Source organism: Apteryx mantelli, chromosome 1 (genome assembly GCF_036417845.1).
Source record: "Apteryx mantelli isolate bAptMan1 chromosome 1, bAptMan1.hap1, whole genome shotgun sequence".
Taxonomy (NCBI): Eukaryota; Metazoa; Chordata; class Aves; order Apterygiformes; family Apterygidae; genus Apteryx; species Apteryx mantelli.
Window position 1 is genome coordinate 211,596,361 of NC_089978.1, and position 18,856 is coordinate 211,615,216.

An 18,856-nucleotide genomic window follows, 5' to 3' on the forward strand; every position below is an offset into this window, starting at 1 on the left:
TATAAAAGGATTTATATGTCATTTACACTCACAGAAAGCCAGAGTAACCTGCTGACGGTTCTTCCTCACTGTATAGCAGATTTGAGAACATGGTTGTCACCCCTCACATCCACTCAAGCTTCTAAGTGATGTAACTGAGCAAAGGCCTAAGATGACACTTTCCCTTCCAGGGAGACAAATACAAGGCTTGGATAACATAGACATGCCATACCAACCTGTTTTGAAAATCTGAGCAAGATTTATGAAATGAAGAATCCTTGCACTGGTTCCTGCATAGGGAGAATCTCACACAAAAGAATCAAATGCTCTCTCAAACGGCCTGGGTTTAAATATCTTCCCCCCCCCCCCATATGTCCAATAATTAAGGACCTACTGATATTCAGAGTGGTCTGCTTTGCAGTCTGTATTTTAAAATGCAAATGCCAGTGTTAGCTATCTTTACCAGAAAAACACAGCCAACCTTGCTGCAGAGCCAAATTTCCCCTCTGGGTACAAGAGGATTCAATATTAATTGGTATTCCAAGCTGTGCATAAGAGAAAATATTGCAGAAGCAATGGAAAGAGATCTGAGGAACAGCAGTAATCATCTGGCCTCCAAAATAGATTTTGGCAGTATGCACAGCTTAAACATTTATTACTCAGTTAAGCAGCCTAACAAACACTGGAATCTTGAGACCTGTGTTAATGTACAAGATAATTCTGGACAGATACCAGATTGATGGTCAATAAATATGCAGTGAAAGGTAACAACATGGAATCATAATGATAATCTGCATCTAATTTACCAGAAAATTATTTTTCACACATTTTATTACCATCCAGGCAAATTAAAGATTAATGTTTTACAGTAAAAAGGCAGAACATGAAGGTGTTTCAGCACCTTTCTGCCTAAAGACCTGGGTTTTCAAAAGTAAAGAACTTGGGGGAAAATGCACTCTGAAAAGTCTCTTCATTTTAGGGTTTTCTATTTTATTGAAGCCAGATCCATAATTATCAGTTTAACCATTTATCACTGGTTTGGCTTCTGGTATGACTTTTCACCTCTCACCATGATGTTTGAAAGATTAACCAGGTAGTAGATCATATATAATATATAAATACACACATAGGCTGATTATTATCTCTCGACAAACAGCTGAGCCCTCCAAAATACACCGGCTTATCTGCTACAGTTGGGCTGAAGATGCAATGCAACCTAAGACTCTTCAGACTCACATTCTTGTAAGATCTGTGCCAAGGCACGATACAGCCCACAGTGGCGAAACACAAACATTCACAATTCAAGCAAACAACCACTCTTACTACAGATTTCAAATATGCCAGGAATATAGGGAAAAATGAATGAATGCCTGTAATATCACTGTCAAGGGGCTTCTAGAACAGTTTACAGCAGAAACCAGAGTGGGTTTTGATTCTTGTTTTCAAGTTTTTTTTTCCATTTTCCTTTCCTCAGTGATCATCTGATATACAACATTGCAACAATTTACGGGACAGGAATCAGAACCAAAGTCCCCTTGTCTTTTCAGCAGAAGACACAAACCACTAAATTAGAGTCATGCTCCTGTATTTTCTGTTCTTCTGATGTCATAGCTCTTGCACCCCTCGGTTCTCTGTGTCAACAGAAAAGCAAATGGACACATACGCTACAGAAATATCGAAATGTTCTATCCCCTCTCTATCTGCAGTTAACAAATGTACCGCTATCAAATTTTTGTTTCAGCAAAAAGGACAATATAGCAGCACATTTTCTTGTCTTTAACTTGCAACATTGAGTTCGTCTGTAAGAGCTCAGAAACAGAAAGTATCTTCAAAAATAATGTAGGGAAACAGAAAATACCATAGGTTTCGTATTTTTTGTTGAGCTTTGCTATCTAAGAACACTATACAAGATTAGCTTCTCTTGACACAGTTTAGTCTTTCAAGGAGTAGTTAGCAATTTCAGGAAGCAATTAAGATGAGATACCAGATCATTTTTTTGTTATCCTACCTTATCATTAAACTTCGATAATTTAAGATGGAAGTGATAGTAAACATGACATCAGGTGAATATGCTAGACCATCCAATAAAACCAGTGTAATTCAAGGACCAAGGCGATGATGGAGGATACTGTCGAAGTTGTTTGGCCTTCTGAATTCTGACAGCAACAAACATTTTCATCAAATTTAAAACACTATTTCTTTTTGCTGCTTATTTTAAAAAGATTTTCTTTCAGGGAGCTTTAATAAGCTACTCATAAAAAAAAAATAATATAAGATCATAATATTCAGAACATAAAAGTAATACTGACCCTGGAGTTCTTTGCTTAGGTTTATGCTTCAGTATTTTCCTTCCAGGTTTAATACTGAAAGCAGCTAGTCAGGCTAGTAGCACACGGGGATGTAGCTGGAACTCACATCTGCTTTATACTTACCCCAAGCCATAGTGTTTGGTATTTAAAACAGGCTGACAGAGAATTTGTTTAAAGGTCCACTTCACTCATTACTTTCTCCCCCCTCCCCCAAATAGCTCACAGATTAAAATCACAGAAAATATTAAAAAATAGATTAGAACAAATAGTAATCATGCCAGCTGCATGAGACATACACAATGATATAATCCAATTTCTATTTCCAAAGCAAAAGGTGTCTCCAAATTCAAAGATGTGAACACAAAGAAACAATCAAGAGTCAAAAAAACAAAAAAAACAAGAAAACACACAACCTTTTTTCAATTTCAGCTTTAGTAAAACAGCAATATTTGTTTATCCTTTAGAAGAAAGCACAGAAAAAATAATAAGCTTCAATTTCTCAGCTATCATCAGTACATGAATTCAACAGCATTAATCTTAATCTTTCAAAGCAAATATTTCCAAAGCAAAAACCGTGTTGCCTGTATGTTAAAAAACAAACAAACAAACACCGCATTGTTCTTTAAACAAAGTACAGTGAGACACAAAAAAAGTTTTATTGCTCCTTTGCTCATTTCAGAAATGCTGATGTAGCACTCCAAAATATTTACGCAAGCCCTTTATCAATATATGGCTTCCTGAATAAGCCTTATTTATTATCTAAACATATGACATTTCAAGAACAAAAGACAATGCATTTTTTCTTGGGTTTTGTTTTGTTTTTTTGTGGGAGGGAGAGGGAAGAGAAGGAGGATTGGAGGAGAAGGGTATTCTTGCGCCTATGACTTTATTTGCCAACATTACAAAGTTTCTTCTGAAAGAAAATTTCTTCCCAATAAGCTTGTGGCCTGAGACACCCCAGATTTTCAGTAGTTGTTGGATAGTACAGCAATTCCAGGCAAAGAGGATAACAGAAATTGCTGCAGCATCAAACCAACAATATTTCAAAATTTTTTTAAAAGTTTTGATTGCCTCCCAGCATTAAGGACTATTATGTCAAAAAATCAACAGCTGAACATTTGCAAATAACACCCGGTTACAAAGGTAGAACCTGATACTAGCTGTCAAGCTTGCTATCAAAAAATAATACACACCTGATGAGGCTTTAAGGAAACCAAGATTTTGATTGCCATCCCAATAAGAGGGCAAGATGAACAAACAGTACGTATTTTTTTTAAGTCATTAAGCTAAATGAACGACCAACTAATCACAGCTTTATTTACAACTGGTATAATAAACTCTGGCCAGGGGAAATCTTTTTCATTTGCTGGTATCCGTCCAAAGCGATGTCATCATGCTGAAGACATTGCTCTGTATATAAGCACTGCCAATCTGACACTTCAATCAACTCTAACGTGAGTTAAATTGTGATATGTGGAAATAACATTTAAACTTCTGACTCAGAGGAAGTGAAGCAGGAACAACTAAAAAAAAGCAGTACTTGCTTGCGTGCTCTGCCTAGCACCTTAGTGCTTAGCAGTGATGAGCATCAGGTACCGTCTGCTGCCAGCAGCCAGGGCAACGCACGGGGCACCCACGGGCAAATGACCCTCCCCTGCCATCGGCCGCCCACTGCCTCTTACGCCCGTATCCTGCTTAGGGACGAGCGGGATACAGTTTCAGTGGGGATTTAGACACGAAGCTTTGGCTATTATTAATAGAAGATGCCTGACTAATTCCCAGGGCACGTAGCAGACAGCTGACCTGACGGGCTGCTCCGCTTTCGGCAGCAGATTGATTTTATTTCAAGATCTAAAATGGAACTCTTGAAAATACTCAAGTAAAAGGCTGATTTGGGCCCATTTTATTTGGGTTGACCTCTCTTATAGTGCGACTGTAATCCTTACACACAGGCAAATAAACAAACTCCCTCGATTTTTCCTTGTCTCTACTGAGATTTTAACACCAGGCGCAGAGAAGAGAGTAAGGATCATTTTCGTAGTATTCCTTTCTGCACTCGAGTGAGCCCCAAAGTAATAATCTAGATGTTAGTGAATGGATATTAAGTCATGATTCGTCACATATTTCTATGATAAAATAAAAGGGACTGTTTCACAAAAAGCTCATCATTGTATTTCAAAATAAGCACATCACTGAATATGCAGGAAGGCAAAGAAAACTATTTTTACAGGACATACTACTTTGCAGGTTTAAATAGGTGGCACACCATTAGGGAGTTATTGGCTAATCCCGTGTTCCAGTTTCACAAGGCTAAAAGGAAGATGGATCCACACATTCAGAATTTCATAATACAGAAATTCTGCATTTGACATTTATTTTAGAAATCATAAATAATAACCACAATAAAAATGAAAACTGAGCAGGGAAAAAAGAAAAGAAAAGAAAAAAAAGAAACGCTGCCATAGATAAGATATTGCCTCAGAGTTCCAAAATTGCCTCAGAATTCCAAAATTCCCAGCTTCAGCCAGCAAGAAAATAAATAACATGGTTTGAATTGTGATTAACAGATCCATGTGAAAATTCAGATTCAGGAATCCAGCTGGCTCTCACTATAATTGTCCCCTCCTCTGGGGACAGTGACCTGGTACTGTAGGAGGCAATAGCAATGAAGCCAATATTGAATAGCCAATCTCAGAGAAGAGGGAGTTCAAATATTATTGAAAACTGTTCTGCGAGATCCACAGAGCAACTCTCTTTTTCTTTTGGCATCCTACAAAACATAGACAGTACAGGGGAAACAATAAAATCTGTTTTCCAAGGTGTAATTCACTCAGGAAAATCCTCACTTCAGAGCTCTAAAAGCTGTAAACTGTGCCTCATTCCCAGTTTCTCAGAAGCATTTGTTGTAATATCTCTTTTTAAGTGTTCACCAGCAGACTGCGATGCAGTCAAGGAACTGCAAATCACACTATTGTCAAATGCACAACCGTTTTCTGCTATAGTAGGCACTGAAAACTCTGTCAAAAAGTGACAGTTTAACTCATGTGAACAGGAAGACAAATGACAACATCAGCGTTCAAGATATGTTATCACCCTTTTTAGGATTAAAAAAAAAAATGCTTGCAGATAAAATTGCTTGTGTAAAGAAAATTAACCTCTAGTTTCAGGAATCTGCATTCCAAGTTGCTTACTGTGTTTCAGGTGACATATGAACATTGCCGCTGTAAAATCAACCTGCTGATGACTACATGTTTATTGGTATGAAATCTGCAAATTTTAGGTATTCTCAAGTTTTTACCTCTGGAAACTCCATCTGTAACTTTATAACTCTAAGTTACTCAGCTATTATCCTATGAGGGGCTTTTGCAGAATTAAAGTTGATGCATCTTTCTTCCCATTCTTTGGATCTAAATCACTAGTCATTTAGGCAGTCCACTTCTTTGGCAGATAATATGACAGCTAGTCCCAAAGAATCATGAATTTCTTGCGAGCCATATATATTGCACATGCAGCTACCTCTCCCAAGAAACTCAAATTTTCATCTTTTATAATCATTTGATTAGATACTAAAGTTGTATCTTTCTACAGAAGTCATAGTCTTTCTTTATTTTTAGGTTAATGGACTGTACGTTAGTAAAACTACCTAATATATATTTCTATGAGAGACAATTGTTTTTAAGGGATACTATCTAAAATGTTACATTCAATGCAAGAACAAAACATTTTAAGTACTGTTATGATTACAATCTTATATCAAAGTTTACATGGTATTTAAAAAATATCTTAATGATGTCACGCAAGTTTTAACACAGTTTAGCTGCAATGTAGCAATACTCCTCAAATAAAAGCAAAGGGAACGGCCTGTCTCTTCCCTTTTATCCTGCAAATAAAGTGCACATTACCACTTATTAAAGCCAGAATCCCAGAATAATCCTCTAGCTCTGTGTCATTCAAGCACACCATCTGAGATTACTACCAGCTGCTATGATTCTTTCCCCCATCATACCGACATTTCCACTTTCATTTCTATGTCATTTATATAAGCAGTACACTATGGTGGCTATGAATTTTAAAGAGCTCAGGTTACATTAAGGTGTCTTTCCTGCTGATGAGATTTAGGAAGAGGAAGACTACAGACTCGAAATTAACACCCTAAAAAACAGAACTTAAAAGTACAGATCCTATTTCCTCTTTTCAAAAACAAACAAACAAACAAACAAACAAACAAAAAAACACATATCTGTGCTAAAATCAGAGTTCAAAAATTGGTGTTGGGCTTATTTGTTTTTAAGAACAGGACACAAATAATAAGTTTACTATTATAACAAAATCATTTTGTTCACATGCTACTTACAGCCTTCATAAATATCTGTTGGTATGTGGACTGCTGCATGTTGGTAAGAAGTTTGCCGTCGGAAAACAGGATCTTCTTCAAATACTGGTCTGATTCTCTGGCTGCCGGAGTCAGTATCATTCTTTTCAGGCTTTTTAAAGAAAGACATGTACAGGTCAAAATATTACAAAGTATGCTAAAAACAATTCCATTCACATTTCCCTCTATTTATGTAACAGACTCAGGCTTTCTTTAATAGCTAAATTTTGCATTTGTCTATAAACAGACTCATTTTCTCCAGGTCCGAAAATGCTTGCATTTAACTCATTATGAATTACAAGTTACCCAGTGCAACTCAGTGAAATGATGAGCTGCAGAAAAGAAAACGAGAGCCTAACACCTTACACACTTAAATTTCATAAGCACATGGAATTTTTACACCCATAATGTTAGGCATGTACATATATTTTTATTACATATAATAATTTGTACTGAATCTTAAAAGTATAAATATGGTATATCTCAATTTTCCTTCTGTCAATTATACAGTAGATCACAAATTTTAAAGTTATATCACTAATGCACATTTCATAAATAGATTTTTGACCAATAGTGGTACACATCAAGACACAGAAAAGGAAATAAAGCCTTTTTAGAACTTATCACTGTAACAGGTTCTGGTCATTGGTTTACTTTATTGAAAAGTCTTGGTAAAATCTCATGTATTTTTCTGGCTACAACTGACTGGATGGAAAGGTTCCCAAAAACTTAAGCACTCACCACAACCTTCCTGCCTCAGGTTATCATCCTGCCACATCTGCCAGCATCATAGCTTCTTGCTTCCTTCCAATTCACTCCACTCTTTTGGACTATTTTTTAAAAATTTGGAAAAGCAGAGCTTTTTCTAACTCAGCTACATCGACTGAAGTGTGGAAAGCAGCAGGAGGCAGCGAAGATGAAGGTAACACCTTCACCTGCCTCAGCTGCAGTACAACAGCCGGCCTCACTGCACACTCAGATGGCCACTTAAACCAATAATGAATCAACCACAATACCAAATAATTACTTAGGCCAGCAATTTCATACAATTATAAGGATATTTTTAATACTGCAGAGTCATCAGTTTTTTGAAAATGTGTTATGTTCTGAAAAACAGTATGGACAAAGAAACATCTGTCTGATCAGCCGAGCAGGTGTGTGTTAAGGTTATTGTTTGCAGACTTCCACCATGTCTGTTATCCACTATTGAAGTGCAGACAACGAAAATTTTAAGTCACCCACACAGTAATCTAATTGAAATGCAATTTCCTCATCTGCCTCATCACAGGAGCTCAGACAAACGTCATGCTGAGTATGGGCTCAAACGCTGCCGGGAGTAAGCAGCCATCTCAGAGGGGTTTCAAGGAGGTGGCTCCCTTCGGAAACAAAGGGCAGATTTCAGCTAACCAGTGACCTCTACTGTCTTCTACAGCATAGCTGTCTACAGCTGAGCTGATCACCCCAGGCTGCCTTTATAGAAAATAAAGAGAAATAGGCACTTTTAAAGTGCAATTCATCCCATCTTAATTACACACCTATTTTCCCATGAGAGGAATCATGATTGAGACATGCCTCCTTGTTTCCATTGACTGTAAGGGTAGCCTAGGGCAATTAGCTTAGATGTAGAGCCCTGCAACACAGCTGCCTTGAATTAGGTGAGCTGAGTCTCACAATGGAAGTATATTAAAATTAAACCTCTGGAAGAAAAGAAGGTGAACACTCAGTAATGGCTATTTTTTATACAGCATAGCTTCTGTATCTTATGCTAAAAAGTTAAATCTGTTCCTTATCACTTAACCCAACTTCTTCAGTGGATGAGAAGGAAAGGAAGACACAACTCTTAATACTCAAAGTAAGTGACTATTCTTTTTCTGCAGGCAATAAAATGATGCAGAAGAGATTCTACCATTTTGCCTATGTAAATGTTTGTCAGCACAGTCCGGCACAAACAGGTATTCAGAGTGGTGGGAAACCCAAAGAAATGCATCTTACAGGTTACAATTCAGAATAGTTGTAGCTAGTCCCATGGACTGCATGGCCTTTATCAAGACAAACACATTTTCTAGTTTGGTTTCATTCATAATGAATCCAGTTTGCAGACTCTGTGAAACACAGTAAGTGGGACAATCAGATTCACTGCATTCCTGATCCAAACTAAGATGATACTGAGGGTATTTCTCTGTCCCAACTGTATTATCAGGTGAATTCCAGGTATTTATGGTGCTAAATAATATACATTGACACAATGTGTAAAATACTTAAAAAATGCCATCCTCCTTGGCAAATCCAAGGCCAGATGGTGGCCTTTATTTTCTTGTGTGTACAAATATTTTCATGAACAGTTCTAATAAAGATATCGATATGATGTTTGCAGGTTGCCAGAGGACTTCTGAATATTAGACTTTTGCATTTAGATGCTACTAAGAAAGTACTGTTATAGCTTTGAACTTGGATTAGAAAAACAGGAAATACTTGTACAATGCAGCCTGAAATGTTTTGATACAGTATGCCACTCACTGTATTTTAAAAGGATAATCGGAGTCAATTGTAACTCAGCAAGAAAGTAACACTGTTATAGCTCACTTTTAAGTGTGTAAACTAGAGACAAAATCAGTAATAGTTTATAGCTGTTTTGTGATTTGAAATGACACATTATGATAGCTTCAGACAATGTAATTTGGCTCATTTTTTACATTTCTTTTCTTCTAAATATTCAAACAGGATAATTTTTTTCCCCTATCTGAAATGCTATCTAACATTAAGCAAATTTTGGAGTTCTTTTCCTAAGTTATCTTCTGGCTTCATGCTGTTCAAAGTAATGAGTTTGTCTAATTCTGCAAATGTGATCTCAACAATTGATTGTTAACGTGAGAAAATTTCTCTCATGCCTGCAAACCATTTGATTAAAAAAGCCTAACACTCTAATTTATTTCTGGAATTAGCACCAGCAATTACATCCTCTCGATGCTTTCACGGAACACTTCGGAAAAGAATGCTGGGGACCGTCAAGCCACATTATTACAATAAAACACCAGAATGAGTAGCCGTCATGAGATTTTTTCCCAACTAATTTTCCACTAGAAATACTTGGGAGGCAGTAAGAGAGAAGTGGGCTATATCCATCCTAGCTGGTCTTGCACAGAAGTGTTGCAACTACAGTATACTGAGATTTTTGGTTGAAAATCCTGTGGAAATTCAGCATCTGAACATAAAATTGTCACCCTTCTTCTCCTAGGTATTTTAATTTCATTCCAGGTAACAGAACTACATAGAACTAACAGAACTACATAAAATACCCTAGAAGTTTTTTACACCCCTGCTGTTGAGCTTTTCTGGGAGTATTTTGTGAACCTTGACATTGAAGCCATCTACCTGCCTTGGCAACCCAGATGCATCAAATGACAAAATCATATAAAAGTTCTATAGGTCCCTTCACACCAGATGAATTTTACTATTAAATCTAAAGGTGTCCGAACTAGTTCTGGATGCAACAGGCAAATATGGGCAGCATTATAGGCAAGTTAGTGTTGCACTCACTTAGGACACTGCCTCTTGACCAGCAAAACTAATGCCGTGCCAGGCCTTCAACATCCTTTATTTGTTATAGATCCTTCTATTTTCAATAAGAATTCTCTAGTTCTCAGTTGTTAAAAGTCTAAATTACAAGTAAACAACATCTGAATTTTAAAAAGGTAAGGAAAGATAAATAAAAGAAAATGCAATGTTATTACTGATATAAGTCTGATATTTCTACCAAAAGCCTGAGTAGATTGCTGCATTGCTTGCTACACTTTTAATACTCAGTTAAACTTTGTTTTCAGAAAAGTAACACATATTTTGAAGGAAAGTAATCTGGCATGTGAATACAATTAAAATCTAACTCCAACCAATTTCTCTCTCAAGGCAGGAATTGAAATGCAATCAATATTGGCACAGGAAAATCCCACAGGAGACAGTGGCTGAAGATTAATTTTCTATCTATTCAAACCTGGCCTTCGCTTATTGAATTACATTGTTACCTACCACTGGCAGTCAGCAAAATAACTCACTCATTTCTCTGAAATGAATCTCCTGACCAACTTCTCCCTCTCTTGTGAGGCAGATAAAATCCATTTCTCTTTTCAGTTCACATTTGTGCCATTTTAAGACATTATATTGAATAAATAGAGTATTTTTTCATGTACCTACAGTTCACTATCACAATAAAGGGAAAGTGATATAGCAGCTAAGATTCGGTAAAGTGGATTCTTCCGTAGATGTTCTCCATGACCTTGGTCAAATCACTTATGGTTTCATCTAAAATAAACTGGAAGTTGCTCGCCAGTCAGTGGGATCCTTAACCTCTGATTTTGTAATCCAAATACATAGCAGAAATAATGCAGCTTCTCTCTCAAGGATTTTGTGAGCATAAATTAATTCATGTCCATGAGGTACCTGGAAGCTTTATGCCAAGAAGTACCTCTGGAGGATGTGCATAGGAAAGCAAGCTGCCATTAGAACAAAACAAAACCATTTCTAGAAACTCTGACATAGCTTAGCTGTCCATTTTACTGCGGTGAATGCTTCAATATCTGACTCCTTTGCACATCATTTAGTTACTTTTCATCATGATGGCAATAGGGAGATGAGTGGAATTTATATTTCTACTAATAAATTTTAATTTAGTTGAAAAGCATTGGTTATTCTTGAAATGAGAAATATTTTTTTTCCTTAAATATAGACCTATTCTCTATTGCTTCTTGCAGGTGGTTCAAGATCAGAAAGACTGAGCTTTCACTTAAGAAAAGGTCATCAATGCAACAAAATCAACGGAACAGAAGCAACCTTTCAGTTGTTTTCTTAAGGCAGACTGTTCTCCGAAAAGACATATGAGCTACTCAAATATCAGGCCCGATTTCACAACTGGACAAAAGAATAAAAGGTAGATTTCTTCTTGTTAAAGAAAAGGTAGATTTCTTCTTGTTAACTGCCAAGCAGATATCCAAAAAGAAGTGATGGTACCTGTCTGCTTTCACGCTTAGGTGAAATAGAAAGGAATTGGCTGCTAGTATTTTGCACTGCTCTAGTATCTAGGGAATGTGTTTTTCATAAAACCACACTGTCCCTATGTATCAGCAATACTTTAGAGGCTGATTGCAGAGATGTAATTGGAACTGTTACGGTTTTCGGCAAGCCAGATTCCTTGCTCTGTCATTATCTTCTGTCTTTCCTCACAGATTTCCCAAAGTTTCACATTTTCATCTGCAGCATTCTGTTCCTCCTTGATTTCTGAATATCTATTTGACTTTCTAAACATAATTTTTTAAACAACAGAGTCTCACTGCCTGTGCTTCTTTTAATCCGCTCCCAGATCTACCCTGTAGAGCTGAATACCAACATACACACAATAAGCACAGATTGATTTCTTCATTCAGTTCCTTACTCAAAATAACCTTTGCTGCTTTTTCTTCCCCCAGGAAAGTAATCCCCCAGAACTATACCCTCAGCCCCTCCAACCCTGCTTGTGGCCCCACTAAAACCTTACAGCTGGGGCTGACAGGGAGAGTAAAGTGCGATGTTGTTTGAAGCACGTTGCTCAGCAATGACGTCTGCAGCAAGCAAAGGACAGGAACCCTCTTCTAAGGACAAGACAGAGCGAAGTCCATTTGGAAAAGGCAGCCAGAATACATTTAGAATAGCCAGAGTACTTTGATAGCATTTTAGATAATTTAATGAATGCAGGGCCTACTGATAACTTTTTATTTCCTTTCTATATATGCCATTTTCTATTTGCTGGAAAATTGCCACATTCATTTAGGTGGTTGTGACAGAGGTGAAAGCAGTTTATTTCACTTTTTGTTTGTGTGCCAATAGGGCACTGCAGTCCTTATTCAGCTACATTAAGATTTTGAATAAAGTGACATCATTCTGTCCACTCCAGGCTCTTAATGACAAAACTTGACCAAAACAGTGATAAATAAAATAAGAAAACACCTGGATCAAAACTTAAATATTCTTACTTAATCTGTAAGACAACTGCAAGGTATTAAATATAAGAGTGTGTAGGGTCTGGGTAGCTTAAGAGTTAGCTAAATAGTTTTCCATCTGCAGAACTGTTAATGTGTCATGTTCAACAGCCATTTATTGAAAATATACATGAGCTGTTTTCAGTGTTTTTAATGTTTCCATATGCCTCCAACGTGGCAGTTGGTTACTGGAAATAAGTAAAAAAAAAAAAAAAAAAAAAGTGTGAAACTGTGGACTGAGTATTTACAATTTAGAAAACAGATTCCTTTTATAGCAATCATTTTATTTTCAGTGTTCTATCAACTGAAGAACTTTGGTATGTATCAAGTATAAAGAATCATAAGGGTAACACTTTTTCACAATTTTGAGAGGTGGTCAAGGTAATTTAAAAGCATTTATTTGCTTCTTTAGACATTTTTCTGAATGCACACTACCCTTTGTTGATACCAGTTTCTACACACCTGCTTACAGACTTGTCCCTGTCTATACACAACTATATATTGTTTTTATGGACTGCTCAAAACCTGTTCTAAGCATTCAATTATCGGATGTTCATGGTTGACAGCTTCTGATTAGAACCTCTAGAGACACATGAAGCTTTTATACATCCCAAATATAATCGTGTTTTCTTTCTCTTTGCATCCTGATCTACTCACCAATATATGGTTTCTTGAATGAACGAATCCTTGACGTATTTCACTTATCAAATGTAAGGACTAACCAATTCTGGCCCTGTTATAGCAGTTCAGCAAATTACACTTTAGAGAGGCAAACAAAAAGGACTGGGTTTTCCTATTTGCTTCAGCAGGAGAGTGTTTCAAAACATAAACCTGAGTTTATGGAAATCAATATTCAACTTCTGCTGCTGCTTGAAGGCGTTGAACTTATATGTATGAGTGCACCTTAAGTAACCAAGATTTGGGGAGTTCTAGGTTATTATTAATAATACAATTTTCTTCATTTATGACTCCAAAAGAAAAAAAAAATTATCAAGATATAAGAAATTGAAACGTTTAGCTAATAAGCTAGAAAGCTTAAGATATAAAGATAGTAATAAAGGAACTAATAAAATTAGAACAGGCATTTTGAATTTGTAATGATTGTATCAGTACTTTACAGCCCATAGTTGTCAAGAAAAAAGATAAAAACACAGGTAACATTTTTATTTAGAAGCATATCCATGGCACTTATCTTTGCATTTTGTAGATATGCCTCACAACTTTCTAAATAAAACTTTTATCAGATTTTTGCAGATAGGAAAATGAAGGAGACATGCTGTTTTGAACAACATAATAAAACAGCATAATGAACAGTTTCTCAGAGAGAAAAAGGAATCACCGAATGGTTGGTCAAGTATTAAAGAAGGCATTCTGTGGTAGAGCAGTGGTCCAAATGGGGCAGAACATGGAAACACAACACATTAAAAATTCAGACACGTACAACTGATACTTTTCCCATGGTGGCTGGAGTAAGCATATAAGATTTATACTTTCAGATTGAGGATACGAATTCAAATTCCTGTTTCACTTGCCAGAGAGAACTTGTTAGTCCACCTTTCACGCAAGACCATTCCTTAGTCTCCTTGATGTCCACCAGGAAACTCTGCCGCGGTCAGTGTGCTCCTGTAACCAGTCCCTGCTAGGTCCAGGGAGACCAGCTGCTTGTGGCAGTGGGCCCAAAGCTATCGAGCCACACTATGCAGTCATGATTTGAAAAGGTGAAGAGGAGCCTGTATTCTGCTAGTGTACTGGCAACTTAAGGCTAGGAGGTTAGATAGGGGTCGCAGGATAAGGGGCTGAACATCTGAAATCACCTCAGCATATCAGAGATTAACTTAATTATTTTAAAGTCACCTATGCAAACAGCTTGTCTTTTCCAAAACTGAAACAATACTTCAGTGAGCTGGAGTTATTATGTGTTGAAACCTTCTATTTCTTATTTAAAAATCAGAAAGAATGGACAGTTATGTCCTTTTCTCATTCTTAGATTACAGCTGACCTTTGCAGCAAAGCTAAATAAAGACTGCTGTAATAACATTAATACATAAAAATTCATTTCCACCTTCTCCAATTTTCTCCTCAACTACAATGGCACTTAAATTCATACATATACTTGAAATATCTCTTATGTGTTTAAATACATATCTTCTTAAAGATAAATGTGACCCCTCCCCCAATCATCAGGAACCTCTCCCAGTCTCCACAGCATTTCACAGATGATGGAAAGCAGCCTCATACTGACATCAGGCAGCTCCCTCAGTCCCCTCGGATCCATCACATCTGGTCCCATGGACTTGTCTGACCAGTTTAGGTGCGCTCACGTACCTGGAAGGCTGAAGGCAGACCTTGATGGTAAAAAATGAGGTGTTTGCTATGAATTCCTGCCAGCCCCTATTGGATATAACTCTATTTTAGCACTAGATTTATCTGACTTTGATAGTAGCTTGACTGGATAAGATGATGTCATTAGCCAATGCTAGGAATATATAGTTATATTAGAACAGAAGTACACCTTATTCTAACTGATTTAAATGTTATTAGCAGTTCAGAAATGGCTCAGTCACTTATTAAAATAAAATCCCATTGTCTTTAAAGTTCATAGCCTCCTTCAAATCACTGTACTCACATCCCACTGGAGTACTTAGACAGATGTAATAAAATCTGAAATAGATACATCCACTATTGCTAAAAGTTCCTGAAAATACTTGTTTTTCTACAGTTTAAAGACTAAAATGTGCTTTGGATAGCTTATGTTTTTCATATAACATCCAACTGAACTTCAAACAAGGAGCTAATCTTGCTTTTATTGGAATGAATTATGCTCTCTACCTTTCACCACCCCCACGCCTGATTAAAGATCAGATCCCTAGAAAATAAGAACTGCTAAATCATCTTAATATTTCATTGGGAATTAGTAATAATATCCATTGAATGTGAACATTTAATTAATTTGATTTTTTGTATCTGATCCAGTTGTCTTTGCCATGGTTTGCTAAGCCATCAACTGATCCTGTTTCACAGCACATTGTATCAGCAGACACGCTGGTTAGAGTCTAGATTTTTTACATCTTGCAGCATACTATTTGGTTGTTGCTCTTTCTTCTTGCCAGTCTTCTGTGTCAACAGCAACATTAATAATACTGAAGCCCTGCTTTGAGGTTAGATTGCATGACCTCCAGAAGTCCTTCCTAATCTAAACTTTCGTGTGATTCTCTGATTTAACACTAATGGGGATCAGAACACTATACGAACATTATTTGCTAATTCATGCTGACATAAATGTACTACGTCTTTTCATGTAATTAAATGCCAGCAGTATCTCGGTAGACAAAAAAAACAGTAGGTAACACTAACCCATGCACTGACCTTTAGGTTACATACAGAACATAGACTCTCCCTGTAGATAAAACACCATATAATAATTTGAATAAACTGCCAGAATAGTATGTTATAATAATTATTTATCTTAAAAATAAGTTAGTATGGCAAAAATGTAAAAATGTAGTAAGTTAGAAGAATGGCATTCATAGAGATGGAGAGGAATTTTAGAAGGTATTCTGTCCAAGAGAGGTCTGTTAGTAGAAAGAAAAAGGGGGGGAAAAAAAGAGGGGGGGAAGAAGAAATAGGTCAACCTCAAGATGTTGTGAGAACTCTTAAAAATGTCAGGAAAAAAAATACAACTGACCTTTCACAAAGGTCAGCTGAAGCCTAGTTCGACAGTTTGAGGTTTGGACTCTTCACTGGATTACAATGAAGTTACTTGCAACACACACAATAAAGTGCTAGATTAGCTGGAAGCTACCTTTTTCTAGACCAGCACTAAAACCGCTGAAGCACCAGAAGTCACCTGAGAGAACACAACTGAAGAAACAGAAGCACAGATGACCTTCCCCAGCCACGTGGGCAAGAAGTATTTCTGAAGATAAACCACCTTGCTTCCTATTCAGCTCAAGTCTGGAAAGATATGGCTGATGTGCAACACTACAGTGTGAGTGAACTTGCATTAAAAAAAAAAGAAGTTTCAAGTCTGATGCTTTGCCTCATTTACAGCAAATACGGGAAGCTAGAGACGCTAATGCAGACAGAACTGCAGAAGAGGATAACACTGGACATATTAAGATAGCCTTCTACTTCATAGAGTAGGCTGATCACCAACTTATAAACATCTACATATTATATGTGTTATACTGAATATGGCTGTCTTCTTCAATCTAGTGTTTTTTTCCACCATCTCTCCAAAAAAATAGAGGCCGAGCATGTCAAGAACAGATACATGGAAAGACCAGGAAAAGCAACCCAGCTTTTTGCTGATGACATTGGCCCGTTCAGAAATACTCTCATTTGGAGAGCCAGGGGTAAGACAAAAACAGGCGAGAAATGGCATTTCAGATATCTTAAACCATAGGAACACACTGAATATCCTGAAGCTCCCAGAGGCAGCGAACAGACGCAGCAGTTTGCGCAGCAGTTTGCGCAGAAGGGCGCGCGAAGGGAAGCGCGAAGGGCCCTTCGTTTCTGTTCCCTGTGGTGTAGGTTTCCTCAAGTATGGTCGTGACACACCGCACAGCGCGTTCCCCAGTGGCTGTTGGAGTTGCTGTGTCAGAGGCTGCGACCCAGACCGACCCTCTGACAGCAGATGCAGCTCCACAGGTCTCAGGCTGCGGGGAGTGCTTGGGGTCTCTCCGGGAGGCCTGGGCTGGCAGTCGGCTCTCCTGCAGGAGGTGTGCTGCTGTTGGCGAGCTGTGTCGTCAGGTAAGGGAGTTACGGGAGGAGGTCAGTAGGCTGCGCAGCATCCGAGAAGCAGAGCAAGAGATAGACAGGGTATTCTCGGAGACTGTGCAGCTTCGGGAGTCCCAACCCCCCACAGCAGTGGAGTTGCCAGAGGGCTCTGTGCCGTGTGAAACGGTACATCATAACATCGTAGAAGAAGGCTGGAAACTGGTCACTGCTCGTGGGAGGAGAAAGGCTCCTACTCCTCCCAAAGACCTGAAGCTGAAGAACAGGTTTAGTGCCCTCCAGGATGAGGAGGAGATGGGCATGGCTGCCAGGGAAGTACCTGGGACAACAGACCCTGTGCCCTGCCGGAACGCCCGGAAGAAGCGGCAGGTGATTGCTGTGGGGGACTCCCTGCTGCAGGGGACGGAGGCATCTATCTGCCGACCTGACCTCGTGTCTAGAGAGGTTTGTGGCCTGCCAGGCGCTCGCGTGTGAGACATCATGGAAAGACTGCCAAGGCTCGTCCACGCTTCGGACTATTACCCACTGCTGCTCTTCCATGTGGGCGCCAATGACACCAAGGGCAAACTGGAGACCATCAAGCAGGATTTCAGAGCTCTGGGGATGGTGGTCAAGGGTCTGGGAGCCCAGGTCATCTTCTCCTCAATCCTGCCAGTGAGGGGGATGGATGAGAGGAGGAGGAGACGGACTTTCCAGGTTAACGACTGGCTGCACCGCTGGTGTTGGCAACAGGGTTTTGGTTTCTACGACCAGGGGACCCTGTTTGAAGATCGAAAACTGATGGCGAGAGATGGGATCCACCTCACGAGGCGGGGAACGCGGGTCTTTGCCAACAGGTTGGCCAACCTGGTAAGGAGGGCTTTAAACTAGGAAAGATGGGGGAAGGGGAGAGTTATAGTGCCAGGGTAGCTGGCAAAAGACTGCTCAAGTCAGGATGCCTCCAGCAGGTGAATGCAGCCAGGGAAGTGCGCATGGGATGTGGCTATGGAGGATCCTCTTTTACCCCTCCTGGGAAACCTGCATGCTCGAGCACCTCTCTGAAATGCCTGTACACCAATGCACGCAGCTTGGGGAACAAACAGGAAGAACTAGAGATCTGTGTGCGGTCGCAGGGCCATGATCTCATTGCCATTACAGAGACATGGTGGGATAGCTCGCATGACTGGAGTGCTGTCATGGATGGCTACGTGCTTTTTAGGAAAGACAGGCCAGGAAAGCGAGGTGGTGGAGTTGCTCTTTCTGTGAGAGAGCAACTGGAATGTATCGAGCTGTGCCTAGGGGTGGATGAAGAGCGAGTCGAGAGCTTGTGGGTAAGGATCAAAGGGCAGGCTAGCATGGGTGACACTGTTGTGGGTGTTTACTACAGGCCACCTGATCAGGATGAGGAAGTCAATGAGGCCTTCTACAGACAGCTGGAAGTAGCCTCACGATCCCAGGCCCTGGTTCTCATGGGG

General features: G+C 38.8%; 1 protein-coding gene across 2 annotated transcripts in view; it reads right to left on the bottom strand.

Annotated features, from left to right (window-relative positions):
• Positions 1-18,856, bottom strand: part of CACNA2D1 (calcium voltage-gated channel auxiliary subunit alpha2delta 1) — a 421,781-nt gene that overhangs the window by 165,969 nt on the left and 236,956 nt on the right. For both annotated transcript variants that reach the window (XM_013944009.2, XM_067316841.1), the window contains one exon: positions 6,643-6,772. In XM_013944009.2, the coding sequence (XP_013799463.2) occupies positions 6,643-6,772 (130 nt within the window). The remainder of the gene's footprint in view (positions 1-6,642; positions 6,773-18,856) is intronic.